Source organism: Eleutherodactylus coqui, chromosome 13, assembly GCF_035609145.1.
Source record: "Eleutherodactylus coqui strain aEleCoq1 chromosome 13, aEleCoq1.hap1, whole genome shotgun sequence".
In the NCBI taxonomy this organism is placed as follows: Eukaryota; Metazoa; Chordata; class Amphibia; order Anura; family Eleutherodactylidae; genus Eleutherodactylus; species Eleutherodactylus coqui.
The window spans coordinates 101435824-101449803 of NC_089849.1; the positions used below are offsets into that span (position 1 = coordinate 101435824).

At 44.9% G+C, this 13980-nt stretch overlaps 1 protein-coding gene across 2 annotated transcripts in view; it reads right to left on the reverse strand.

Annotated features, from left to right (window-relative positions):
- Positions 1–13980, reverse strand: part of CEP112 (centrosomal protein 112) — a 238851-nt gene that overhangs the window by 163061 nt on the left and 61810 nt on the right. For both annotated transcript variants that reach the window (XM_066585987.1, XM_066585988.1), the window contains exons 18-19: positions 10909–11032; positions 10176–10283 (exon numbers count right to left, since the gene is read on the reverse strand). In XM_066585987.1, coding sequence (XP_066442084.1) covers positions 10176–10283; positions 10909–11032 — 232 coding nt within the window. The remainder of the gene's footprint in view (positions 1–10175; positions 10284–10908; positions 11033–13980) is intronic.

Consider the following 13980-nt stretch of genomic DNA (forward strand, 5'->3'; position numbering starts at 1 on the left):
CCCCCATACACCTGCTACCCTCCTCCAAACGCCACCCTCTACCCACATGCCCCTAAAATGAATTCCATATGTCTGACATGGGCGCGCGCATAAGCGTCACAGAACGCCACAATTTTATTATATGGCAGAGGATAAAAAGCTGCGACAACGGAGTTATGACGGAAAAGAGAGAAAAAATAGAGAATCGGCACGGAAGACATTATGGGAACTTTTTACAGTTTTTTTGCAGAGCAGATAATGAATTGATAGAATGGGTCTTTATGCTGTAGTCACCCATATAATGGGATGCTTGGGATTGTGGGGGACAGCTGCTGTGTTACTGCATCTTTACAGAGGCTTCTGTTCTCAGGATCCTCAACAGCCGGGATTTCTGTGACCTCGGCCAATGGCGGCCTCTCCCCAGCTGAGTGTGAATGGCAGGGCTGAGATGGTAGCCCGGACCGTTCCCCTCTTTGATACTAATCCTCCCAGACTGGCTATAAAGGCACCCTACCTGGCCGGCGCTCTACGAGCGGCCAGACTGCTTTTGAAGCCAAGTCCACAGGAAGCCGCCCGTCTCCAGGCCGCACAGCTGCTACGACCAGTCACTTACACTTCTCTTCAGTTTTGGTGGATTTTGGGAACAGACAAATATAAAAAAAAGAGAGGGGGGGGGGGATTTGTCAGCTCCGTATCTTCCCTAAATCTACAGCGTGACAATCTATCCAGAAGCCTGTGCAAAATGAAGAAAAGAAGCGAAACACGCAACTGACCCCTAACGCTTTGGAGGTTGAATGGATGGGACAGTCTTGGTTTTAGAGACAGAAGGTTTCATTAGAAGACGCAATCATCAGCTGCACTGGAGGCAGGAGCACTTTAAGAAGGCGGTTCACCGAGGAAGATATGGAAATGATCGGGGCCACTGCAAGCCACTATTCCCGCAGGTCCAAGAGAGTAGAGCACCGGACGGATGTTTAGGTGTAGGCCTGCCGTATTGCCGTAATTCCAGGATCCGGTCTACAGCTATATAGGATTGCACTGACAGCCATGTCAAGCACGACAGAAGACGTGGAGTTGCCGATTGTTGATCAGGAAGGGAGGAGTTTCTATTGGACTGAACTGATTTGGACGCTAAACGTACGTGATTGAATGAACTCTGAGGTTGGGGATGTTTTTCGGCATCTGTGTTAGCCAGGGTCCTTATCGACAAGCTGATTGTTTAAATGGGCTGAACGAGCTAACGAAGACGTCACTCGCTTGTTTAGACAGCAGATACATCGTTGGTTCGTTCAAACGAGAATTGTTTAGTCATTCGCATTCACTGTATTAGTGACTGAGAAGGACCGAACGAGCGCTCGTTATCCCGAATGATAAGTGAACGAGCAACAATGGTTTTCATGGCTGCAGAAAATCAACGATGAACGAAAAGTGAATGATTACCATTCGTCGCTCGCCTGCGTTTAGAGCAAACGATTATCCTTCACTTTCACTCATCTGCACGATAATCGTTCCGTCTAAAAGCACCTTTACTGTAGAGCACGAGTTGGCCGGCAGCCATGTCCATAAAAGTGTACGAAGCGTTCCTGCACAGCGATCTTGTGATAATCTATCAAAAAGCCAACGTGACGGTCTGCATCTGACTAATAATCATTGTCATCCCACAGCAACATCACAGAAAATGTGAAGGGAGGGGCGATTTATGACATCATGACGGCCGGATCTCAGGTTTACAGCGTGAAACCCCTACATTGTGAGCCTCACCACAGGGAAATCAGGAAATATCAAACTTTACCACAGAGGGTATATATCTAATGAGATACTGCGCAATATTCTGCAGAGGTCAGTGGGGTCATCTCCAGAATATATCACTATGTATCTATCTGGACAGAGCAATGTTCGTTCTGCAGATCGAGGCGGCTGGTGTGATACTCTGCAGGATGATACTTCGAATCTACTGAAAATGTATCATTCACACAGAATTTTTAAAAACCGCTGTAACTTCCGTCTGGGGGTTCTGTAACCGTTGCCAAAAACTGTAACAAAACCCTGAACGGGGTGTCCGTTTAATAAAGCTGCTACTTCTCCCTGCTGTATTTGGCGGCTCCTATAGAGTATAAGCCAAGTACAGCAGGTCAGAAGCCTTCTTATATGGACACTAAAGTTGTATCCACCTAACTGATGACAGCAAATGGTTGCATGTCAATCCCTGCGACAGAACCGCACAGCTTGTGAATGGTTACTAAGGACTAATGTGGAGGGGGTTATGGAAATAAGGTGGCTTTACACAGGACCGCTGGCATCCAAGTAGTCACTCGATAGAACGTATGGAAGCAGCAGTTCCTCCGTGTGTACAGGTGACCGCCGAGAATTCGTTAAAACTAAAGATAGTCGCTGGTTTATTATCTGATGTAGTAATCGTTGTCACAGCTGCGCAGGGAGGTGGCGGAGGCTCGTTGGCTCCTGATCTTTTTTGGTAAATTCTTCATTTGTCATTTTCACATATATTTATGTTGGCATCTTAAATCCATAGAGAGCGGCACATATTCTACAGACATATCCGACAATAGTCACTGTATGTGTATAGTGATGGAGAGAGAAACAGGGATACCACATAGGTGGGGGAATAGGCTTCAGGTTTATTTATTTATTTTTTTGCTGCTCGCATATACACTCATTGCCAAAAAAAATCAAGCACCAAAATAAGTTGTCGGGATGGAATGAAAGTTCCTCTCTGTGATTGTAACATTGATATAAGTGATTACAGCATCAGAGCAAAAGGAGAACTTATTGTGCAAAACTAACCCCTTGTTGGGAGGCTCTAGTACCATGTTGTACCGCCTCTAGCTTGGATACAAGATGTGATACAGGCAGGCATGGAGGCTCTACTACCCTGTTGTATCCATGCTAGAGGCGGTACAAGATGTGATACGGGCAGGCATGGAGGCTCTAGTACCCTGTTGGGAGGCCTCTAGCTTGGATACAAGATGTGATGTGTGGGCATGGATGCTCTAGTACCCTGTTGTACCGCCTCTAGCTTGGATACAAGATGTGATACAGGCAGGCATGGAGGCTCTACTACCCTGTTGTATCCATGCTAGAGGCGGTACAAGATGTGATACGGGCAGGCATGGAGGCTCTAGTACCCTGTTGGGAGGCCTCTAGCTTGGATACAAGATGTTATATGGGCGGGCATGGAGGCTCTAGTAGCCTGTTGTATGGCCTCTAGCTTGGATATAAGATGTTATACGGGCGAGCATGGAGGCTCTGGTAACCTATTATACCGCCTCTACCTTGAATATAAGATGTGATAAGGGGGGCATGGAGGCTCTAGTACCCTGTTGTACCGCCTATAGCTTGGATACAAGATTTGATATGGGCAGACATGGAGGCTCTAGTACCGTGTTGTACCGCCTCTAGCTTGGATAAAAGATGTGATACAGGGGGTCATGGAGGCTCTAGTACCCTGTTGGGAGGCCTCTAGCTTGGATACAAGATGCGATACAGGCAGGCATGGAGGCTCTAGGACCCTGTTGTACCGCCTCTAGCTTGGATAAAAGATGTGATACAGGGGGTCATGGAGGCTCTAGTACCCTGTTGGGAGGCCTCTAGCTTGGATACAAGATGTCATACGGGCAGGCATGGAGGCTCTAGTACCCTGTTGTACCACCTCTAGTTTGGATACAAGGTGTGATACAGGTGGGCATAGAGGATCTACCAAGCTGTTGGGCTGGAATTGGAGCTGCTGGTGCTTGTCAGATGATCCGACGCTCCTCTCTACTGGTGGTCTGTCGGGCGGTCCTGAGCCCGGTCACCTTGTGTGCCCTCACACATCCACTGGTCCCAACACCTGCTAACAGTCTGGTCAGACGCTCCTCTCTACTGGGGGTCTGTCGGAGGTCCTGAGCCCGGTCATCTTGTGTGCCCTCACACATCTATTGGTCCCAACACCTCCTAACAGTCTGGTCAGACGCTCCTCTCTACTGGTGGTCTGTAGGGGACGTCCTGAGCCCGGTCACCTTGTGTGCCCTCACACATCCACTGGTCCCAACACCTCCTAACAGTCTGGTCAGAACGGCCGGTGCAGGACAATTTATCGATAGGACCATCCAGCTTCTCACATCCCAATAATGTACCACTCTCAGACTCTGGTAACGGGGTGAAATCTCTTCTCCATGGCGTAGAGGCGTCTAGTGGCCAACAAGCACTATACAAGCGGAAGTAGAGGCCACTAAACACAAGGAGCCTCCGAGAGCCTTTTATAGGCCAACCAGTATTAGGGCCTCCGGTGACAAGACCATTTATCTAATACAGTAAAAGGAAAGCAGCAGCACTCCCACAGAACACGGCAATGGTGCGAGGTTTCCACCAAATATATAAAGACCATTCATCTAATCACACAACAACTCTCATCATCTGTACATCTGCCTAAGGGCTCCCGCCTACTTGTGTTTTTTTAACGCTGCGATATCGCTGCGTCTTTTTAATGCAATTGTCAATGGGACTTTCTAATGTTAAAAACGCCTCACAAGTTTGTGCTTTGGTATTTTTGTGCAATGTGTTTTTAACATTAGAAAGTCCCATTGACAACTGCATTAAAAAAATGCAGCAATATCGCAGCGTTAAAAAAAACGCAAGGGTGTAGGAGCCCCGAGATGGAGCTGCAGGACAGGTTTTGCAGCAAAACGGCAACTTCTTCTGGGAGATGTTTTCTTATTTTCACAAAGCTGTTATATATGTGCGTTTTGTGGACTCTAATGAGCATGCATTGGGGAGAGTGAAAATTTCAAATACTCACCTGCCAAAGAACCTCACACCCCTTATTAGTCAAACGTTCTTTTGACCCCTTTAACCCATGTAAATGCTGCCAACAATGTGTTCAGTGATCGCAAAATTGAAGAATTGTTAAAGTACACAAACAGTCATCCATACACTTTAAGGACCATTTCAAGCGACTAGTCAGACAATAGTTATCCAGAGTAAAGCCACCCTCAAGGCCCATTTAGACAACAATTATTGCTCAAAATTCGCTCAAAAGCCGTCTTTTGAGCGATAATCATTGTGTCTATCTGCACTGACGTCGTGCAGCTTTCGTTATCCCGTTGCTCATCGTTGTCTTTTAGCGTGCTGAAAGATCAGTGATCAGTCTTATCAGGGATTCACAGCGGGATACGGCTGATACTATTGTTTCAGCTGTATCCCGCTCCCTGATGACAGGCTGAGTATGAAGAACAGAGTGGTCCAGCTCTCTTCTCCATACCCCGCACGGAGCGCTCGGCTGTACAACAGCCGGGCGCTCAGTGCAGAAAACATCTGGATGCAAAAGACAAGCGGGGACACCCCATTTGTCTTGTGCATCCTCCGCTCCGAGCGCCCAGCTGTTATACAGTGGGGGAACAGCTTGATGCAGAAGACAAGCGGGGACACCCTGCTTCTCTTCTGCGTCCTCCGCTGGGAGCGCAAGGTGATCGCTCATCTTGCGCAGTTAATGACACAATGATTATCGCTCTAAAGTCGCTTGAGCGACATCTTTTTAGCGATAATCGTTGTGTATAAATGGGCTTTAAGATATCTGCATCACAGAAGGGGAAATCAAGAATTAAAAGCAATCACAGAAAATGGCCGTTACTTACTGACTGAGGAGTGCATATAGATGCATCCTCCTCTCACCATGCAGGTAGCTGACTACCAAAAGGAGGAGCCAATAACACCTGTGAGGGCACCGATGAAACACCCACTCACACTGCCTCCTGATAATGAGGGGGGTGGATGCTTGGTGTACACTCCCACACATAGTGGATACAGGGTGCCAGACCATTCTGATATATGTAGTTCACCATGCAGACCAGCAACCTATTAATGACGCCATGATAATTCGGTGGGTTGCCCTGCATTTCCTTCAGTGAACCACATTGGTACTGCCACCCTGGGCTCCCCCTGGAGTCATAAAGCCACACTGCACGTGAATAATAGATAATAAATGCAAGGCATTGGTTGGAGGTTGGATGTTGGCCAAGATACATGAGCCCACTAACCACTTCCTCTCACTGAGGGAACCACTGATATTCTTAAATAAAGGTTATATTTTATTATGTCTAAAACCTGCGTGATCACTATACTTATTTATTAATAAAGCCTCTTAATAAACAATAGGCATAAACTATTGGTTTCATGTGATAACTAGTGTGTGGGTAGTTGTTCAATGGATATAGTTCTCTATGACGGGGAAGATATAAGTCACTATTGTAGAGACACTATAATCATTCATAATATACCCCACTCTGTCGTAGTATTGTTGAACTGTTGTAGACTACAACAAGCAGGGTAATGAGGAATGACTTTTAGAGCCACATAAGAACCCTGAGGTCAATCACAATGGATGATCAATACACTCGGTGCACCCACGACAGAGGCTATTACAAAAAGAGCCTGGTGATACAGCCGAACCCTCAAGACCGATACATTTAGGTCCGACGGGTTAAATCCCAGGTTTTTCTATAGAAGCCAAAGAAAATAAAAAATTCTGCAACTAAGTGATAGGCTGAATATACTCTGTTCATAAAGCAGTATAGAATGCCGCCACTGCTCTCATATTAATGCAATAAACACAGAGGTGATTGTATCGGTGGGTATAAAGAGACACCTCAAGGTTGCTGTAAGGTCTCTAGTACCCTATTCCCTTTATGGTATTTTTCACCATCCGGTATAAGGTAAAGCAAAGGAGTCAGGTGGTCATATTTTTTTTTTTTTTTGTAAAAATGATCCATCAAGTAACCAACTCCTATTGCTAACCCTAATCCCACTTTTATAAACCCATCAACGCGTTTCTACAGTTAGTAACATCTAACTGCGTCATCAGGATGGTAGCAATGTTAGGTGTAGATACAGACAGCCTGACAGGCTGTAAACAAAATCGCTGTTTTTTAAAGTTTTTTAAAGTTTTTTAAATTGTAAAAAAAAAAAAAAAAAAAAAAAAGTTTAAATCACCCCCCTTTTGCCATATCTATTATTAAAAAATCTAAATCATAAAATAAAAATATGTATTTGATATCGCCGCGTCCGTAAAAGTCCGATCTATCAAAGTAGTGCATTATTTTTTCTGCACGGTGAACGTCGTCTGAAAAAAAAAATAAAGAACGCCAGAAATGCATTTTTTTAGTTGCCCTGTCTCCCAGAAAAAACACAATAAAAAGCAATCAAAAAGTCATATGTATTCCAAATTGATAATATCGGAAAATACAGGACATCCCTCAAAAAATGAGCCCTTGCTCAACTACGTCGACGGAAAAATAAAAAAGTTATTGCGCGCACAAAATGACCGCAGAAAATAATTGAAAAAAATTTAATATCTTAAAAAAAATAAATAAATACAAGTACTACAGCAAAAACAATACTATATAAGTTTGGTATCGTAGTAATCGTACTGACCCATAGAATAAAAATATCAGGTCGTTTTTGTTGAAGTTTGTGCGTCGTAGAAACAGGACGCAACGAAAGATGGTGGAATGTCGTTTTTTTTTCCATTTCGCTAAGAATTTTTAAAAAGTTTTTCAGTACATTATATGGTACAATAAATAGTGCCATTAAAAAATACAACTCGTCCCGCAAAAAACAAGCCCTCATACAGCGATGTCGAAGGATAAATAAAGGAGCTACGATTTTTTAAAAGGGAGTAGGAAAAAACAAAAATGGAAAAAAGCAAAAAAGCCCGGTCACTAAGGGGTTAAATAAAGGTTATATTTTATTATCAGTGGTTCCCTCAGTGAGAGGAAGTGGTTAGTGGGCTCATGTATCTTGGCCAACATGCAACCAATGCCTTGTATTTATTATCTATTATTCACGTGCAGTGTGGCTTTAAGACTCCAGGGGGAGCCCAGGGTGGCAGTACCAATGTGGTTCACTGAAGGAAATGCAGGGCAACCCGCCAAATTATCATGGCGTCATTAATAGGTTGCTGGTCTGCATGGTGAACTACATATATCAGAATGGTCTGGCACCTTGTATCCACTATGTGTGGGAGTGTACGCCAAGCACCCACCCCCTCATTATCAGGAGGCAGTGTGAGTGGGTGTTTCATCAGTGTCCTGCACAGGTGTTATTGGCTCCTCCATTTGGTAGTCAGCTACCTGCATGGTGAGAGGAGGATGCATCTATATGCACTCCTCACTCAGTAAGTAATGGCCATTTTCTGTGATTGTTGGCCTTAAGATATCTGGTGCAAATATAAATAAGGTATAAATGACCTGAGAGGAGTGCCGGTGTAGGTCAGTTCACTCCATGCCTCGAGCTGGGTAAGTGTATAAACAAAATGACACACAATTTGCCTGAAGCTGCTGAAAAATGGACCAAGGAGGCCAAAAAACATGTCTAGCTATCAGTAGATTGGAATAAAAACCGGATCTGCTCCAACCCAACAAAGAGGAACATCTATACCATCTTAAAAGGATATTTTTAAAATCGGGGCTACCGTCCCACCTCAACTAGTGACCAAATCACCAGAGCCACCAGGATACCCAGGAATCAACTAATCGATACACAGAGAAGGAAAGAAACAATCGTGTACCTCTAGTAGTGACCTACAGTCCACAGCTAGAGGTACTAAGGAAGACCGCAAAGAAACTCCACCATACCCTACACAAGGATGACCACCTGATCACTATATTCCCGGACCCTCCGCTCCTATGCTACAGGCAACCTACAAGTCTGAGGACCTTTATAATCAGGAGTGCATTGCCCTCCGACACACAAAAAGGAACCCATCCCTGTAATGTAAGGAGCTGTAAGACCTGCTGACCTGTACGGACCGCGGACAGGATACAAATCCCGAACACACAGCAGGACTGTAAGATCCGGGGGACATTCACATGTTCCATGTCTGATGTTGAGTACCTGATCCATTGCAGTAAATGTCCTATTGGGGGGCTTTATGTTGGGGAAACAGGGCAAAAACTGAAAGCGAGGATGAAATCGCATCGCCACTCAATTAAACAGAGAAAGACAGAATTACTTGCGGCCGAGCACTTTTTCAGTCATGGACACAACATTGAACACATGAAAGTTCTTATACTTAAAAGCAATTTCAGATCACAAAGCCACAGAAGAACTTGGGAGTTCAAACTTATAACAACTTTTGACACTTACAACAAAGGGTTAAATTCCTCAAGAGGATTCATGTGTGAATGGGAAGTATGAGACATCTATAGCACAGATATCACTGCTGGCCTGGTGACCACCTAACACTAATTCTGGGACCATAAAACCATATCAGTTATTGATTTTATAAAAGTCTGCATTAATAGGATAAAGGTAACACTGTGGCGGCCATATTTAATCGTACTCCTTTATATTAGGCTGAGTAACTCCATACTTTAGTTACTCTGTTCCTTATTAACTACTTAATTCATAACTAAGTGGTTACAAACTTGTCAACAAACTTTTGCTTCTGTGATAATTAGCAGAAGTGCTAAATCACATTATTTACTTAAATGATGTTTTATGGCGAAAAATCCCTCTAAAGTGCTGGCCCTAGAGGTCTCGCCTCCTAATTACTTCTCGACTACCTGTTGTCAAGTAAAGTCCATCTCTAGTAACAGGTACATTGGAGGGAAGGAAGGGACTTGTTATTTGTATAGCGCCAACTTATTCGGCACCGCTTTCAGGTAATTCGTTTATTATCCCCCCACTAAGCTGGGTGCTCAGTTTACCGACCTCGGAAGGAGGGAAGGCTGAATCACCCTTAAGCCGGCTAACTTAGCAATTGAACTTGCAACCTTCAGGTCATGAGTGAGAGCTTAGGACTGCATTCTGCTGCCCTAACACTCTGCGCCACACGAGGCCCTACACATTGGAGCATATTTACTAACAGTTAGTAACAGTTACACACTGCAGACTTAGACTAAACAGCCTTAAAATGTACCAGATTTATCACAGTAGCTTTTCTAAAGGAAAAGCCTATCACATTTTAAGACGGTCGAGTCTAAGATTATACCACCTGTTAGCTTAGTTTATACCAAAAATTGTACTAAAATCTTAGCGCAATTTAGGTCAAGGCCTTTTTTTTTGGACAAAGTCAAAAATACTGTCAAAAAGTCTAAACAAATTTGCTGCAGAACTGTCATATTTTGACTAGTAAGTAACCCCATTGAGATAGATTACAGGAATGAAGCGTGTGTTTGTGGGGGTAACGGGGTATCACTGACCTGCTGCTCGTATCTTTCCTTCACCTCCTGCAGCTGGCGGCTGAATTCCTGAACCTGCTTCTCACGGAGACTCTTGGACCGGTTCAGGTCTGCCTCAACCTTCTCCATCTTTAATGTTGAGAACAAAGAAAAGAAAAGTTGGCTTAACTGCAGGACAGAGATGCAGACGGCAGCAGTAAAACCACATAAAACTAGATAGCTATCATTTGTCAAATCTCCATGGCAACATCTCCCCAATTACTATTTTTCTTAGTGTGAACCTGGCCAAAGTGTCCATGCTGTGGCCATATGGCTGCTATCACAGCTCCAAATCATGTTGGTACCCAGATTTTCCAGCTATATGGCAGCAGGGAAATCTAGAACTGGTCAGGGATCTGGGAAAGCTTGGTAACAATGTGTAGGCGCTGCCCTTGCAGGCACAGGTGCCATCATGTAGGTTAATGCTGCACAGAACGTGATGCTCACAGACGGGTAGAAGATTGTCCATTCCATGTTGCTGCTGTCTCCTGCAGGCTATGCTAATCATCGTAGTGACGGAACCTCTCCTTAGTGATGTCATCAGTAGAATCCATCATAGCTCCGCCCACACTGTCCGCTCAGTTATTACTCTAACAAATTCGCCTTTCCCTGTATTAAACCTGAAATACAACACTAGAGCGAAAGGTTGACTATCATAACAGTAGACTTCCTGATCTACACTCCACCCTGGGGCACAGCGGCCACTCTGCTTTACCTGTTCTTTCATCTCGCCGTACATCTTCTCTGTGTTCAGCTCCACCTGACACTTAAACTCCTCTGCAGCCTCAGCCTGGAGTCTCTGCATCTCCGTCAGACGGCTCAGCTGCTCTTCCCTCTCCCTGAAAAAAAAAGAAAAAAAAGAAAAAAAAAAAAAAAAGAGTTGGCAATGACTCTACCTAACCCACCAGTTCTTTCACCCGTATATGTTTGCTTCATAAGGGAAGATTTCAGCCCCCTGTCACAGATGTTCAGCTGGACCTGTCAATTTTAGTCTTTAGGTGTGGTATGCCCACATATTTTTTTTTGGGGGGGGGGGGGTTGTGGGGCAGAAGTGGGGATAGTGCATTTTCTATTTCATATGGTAATGAAACCAGTACCTTATTCCCTTGCAGTATGGCCTACTCCAGTACGAGACTTGGTCTCCTAATGTAAACTTTTGGGACATAAGCAGTAATTCTCTGAGTAAAAGTTTTTCAACAATTCCGTGGATGGCAGACAGATCCCAGTCGCTCACACAATAGAAGCAGTTCAGCAAAGAGGTTTTACCATAGCAAGTTATGCCCTATCCACAGCATCTGGAGATAAATTGCTGATTGGTGGGGGTCTCACCGCTCAGACCCCCACTAATCTCGAGAACAATAATCCCATTGTCCTGTCACTGCGAGTTGCTTCTTCCCCAGCCGTGAAGTCACTCTGCATTGAGTGCTGGCTGAGCCTGTGCAGTCAGTGCTCACTTCAATGGGAGTGATGGAAATACCCGACTGGCTGACTTCACCGCTGGGGATGAAGCAACCCTCGCAGTGACAGGAGATGGGACATGGGAGTACCGTTCCCATAATTGGCAGGGGGACTCCATGATGAGACCTCCACAAGTTATCCCCTTATCCTTTGGGGGAATAATTTATTATTCTGGTCAAATCCCTTCAAGGATAGAAGTACAGTGTATAGAAACTGGGGCTATCTGAATAAATGTATGAAGACATGGGGTGGGTGGGGTCATCTCCCATTACTATTTACTGTACAAGGTTATCAGACTTTACCGGTTAGTGTTTCTAGCACCGATGTCCAATCATTTTGTGCCGTGATGTATATGCTATTCCTCGACTACTATGCTATTACTGTAAATGTAATAACACCACAGTCTGGCTTTTTTCTCTCTTGAATAGTGTTTTTTTAAATCAACATTTTTATCGATCATTCTGAAAACAATTCTTTGATAAATCAAGTTTAATATAAAAAAAAAAAAAAAAAAAGGGAAGTTAAAATACAACTTCCAAAACTTCATTAAAAGGGGAACATAACAAGGCCACATCATCTGCTCCAGCGCTGCAGATGTAATATGGCATGCATCAACACTGAAGATTTGCAGCACTACTTGCTTGTTTTGGGGATTTCAAGTATTGACTGAGAAGATTGGAGATACTAAGGCGCAATTCACGGACCACGCAAGTGGATTTAAAGTGACATATGTATTTAGAGACTGAGAATGATTTTGGGGTCTGTACTAAGCCCTTCGTTAGGTAAGTCCACCAGTGCAGATGGATGTAAGATGGAATATCACCTCCAACTGTATTGGTGAACTACAGGTTTTAGTACAGACCTGAAAAGAGTATGTTAGGATACACCCTCTTGTGTGGTCTGCGGATTGCGCTGCAGTGTCTCCGATCTCCATAGCAGATCCCACACACTCAGATCTGCCTTCTGTCTAACAGAGAGTGGTATCAGTGGAGCAGGTAGCAGCCCTGCTAAAGGCCCATTCACACAGGTATGTGTGGGTTGCGCCTCATATTCTTGGGCATAACTCGGGGGAGCAGGCATTACATGTCCAATTCTGGTCTGTGATACTGACCAGAATGGGAACATGTTGCCGTTTATTCCGTGCCAGTCTGAATAGCCTAATTGGCTATAGCAGGTCCATGTGCTGTCCATGAAATACACTAATGGCACGTGGAGAAGAAATATGCCCATGTGAATAGGCCCTTAGTGTCAATCTGAGTGACTTTAATGCTACTCTGTTACAACACAGATTCACCTCCCATCTAAACACAAGAAAAGCTTAGAAGAGAGATTGTGTGTATTAACACCATAATGCTTCTATGTTAGAAGAACAGAATCTCCAGCAGCAACAAGTATTTCAGCAGTGGAGCGTGCTGATCTTGTGAGACGCCAGTGTCACATGGTGGAAGGAGCAGGGTTCCCCAGCAGTGGAGCGTGCTGATCTTGTGAGACGCCAGTGTTACATGGTGGAAGGAGCAGGGTTCCCCAGCAGTGGAGCGTGCTGATCTTTTGAGACGCCAGTGTTACATGGTGGAAGGAGCAGGGTTTCCCAGCAGTGGAGCGTGCTGATCTTGTGAGACGCTAGTGTTACATGGTGGAAGGAGCAGGGTTCCCCAGCAGCAGAGGGTGCTGATCTTGTGAGGCACCAGTGTTACATAGTGGAAGGAGCAGGGTTCCCCAGCAGTAAAGGATACTGATCTATCTTGTGAGACGCCAGTGTTACATGGTGGAAGGAGCAGGGTTCCCCAGCAGTGGAGCGTGCTGATCTTGTGAGACGCCAGTGTTAGGGCGCCCACCCACTGGCGATTTTTTTCCCTGCGAAATTCGCAGCATTTTTTTCTCTGCAGTGGTCTATGGGACTTGTAATGTTAAAATCGCGATCGCGCAAAATCGCAATTTACCGCGAAATCGCGATTTTGCGCGATCGCGATTTTAACATTACAAGTCCCATAGACCCCTGCAGAGAAAAAAATGCTGCGAATTTCGCAGGGAAAAAAAATCGCCAGTGGGTGGGCGCCCTTACATGGTGGAAGGAGCAGGGTTCCCCAGCAGTGGAGGGTGATGATCTTGTGAGACGCTAGTGTTACATAGTGGAAGGAGCAGGGTTCCCCAGCAGTAAAGGATACTGATCTATCTTGTGAGACGCCAGTGTTACATGGTGGAAGGAGCAGGGTTCCCCAGCAGTGGAGCGTGCCGATCTATCTTGTGAGACGCCAGTGTTACATAGTGGAAGGAGCAGGGTTCCCCAGCAGCAGAGGGTGCTAATCTTGTGAGGCACCAGTGTTACATA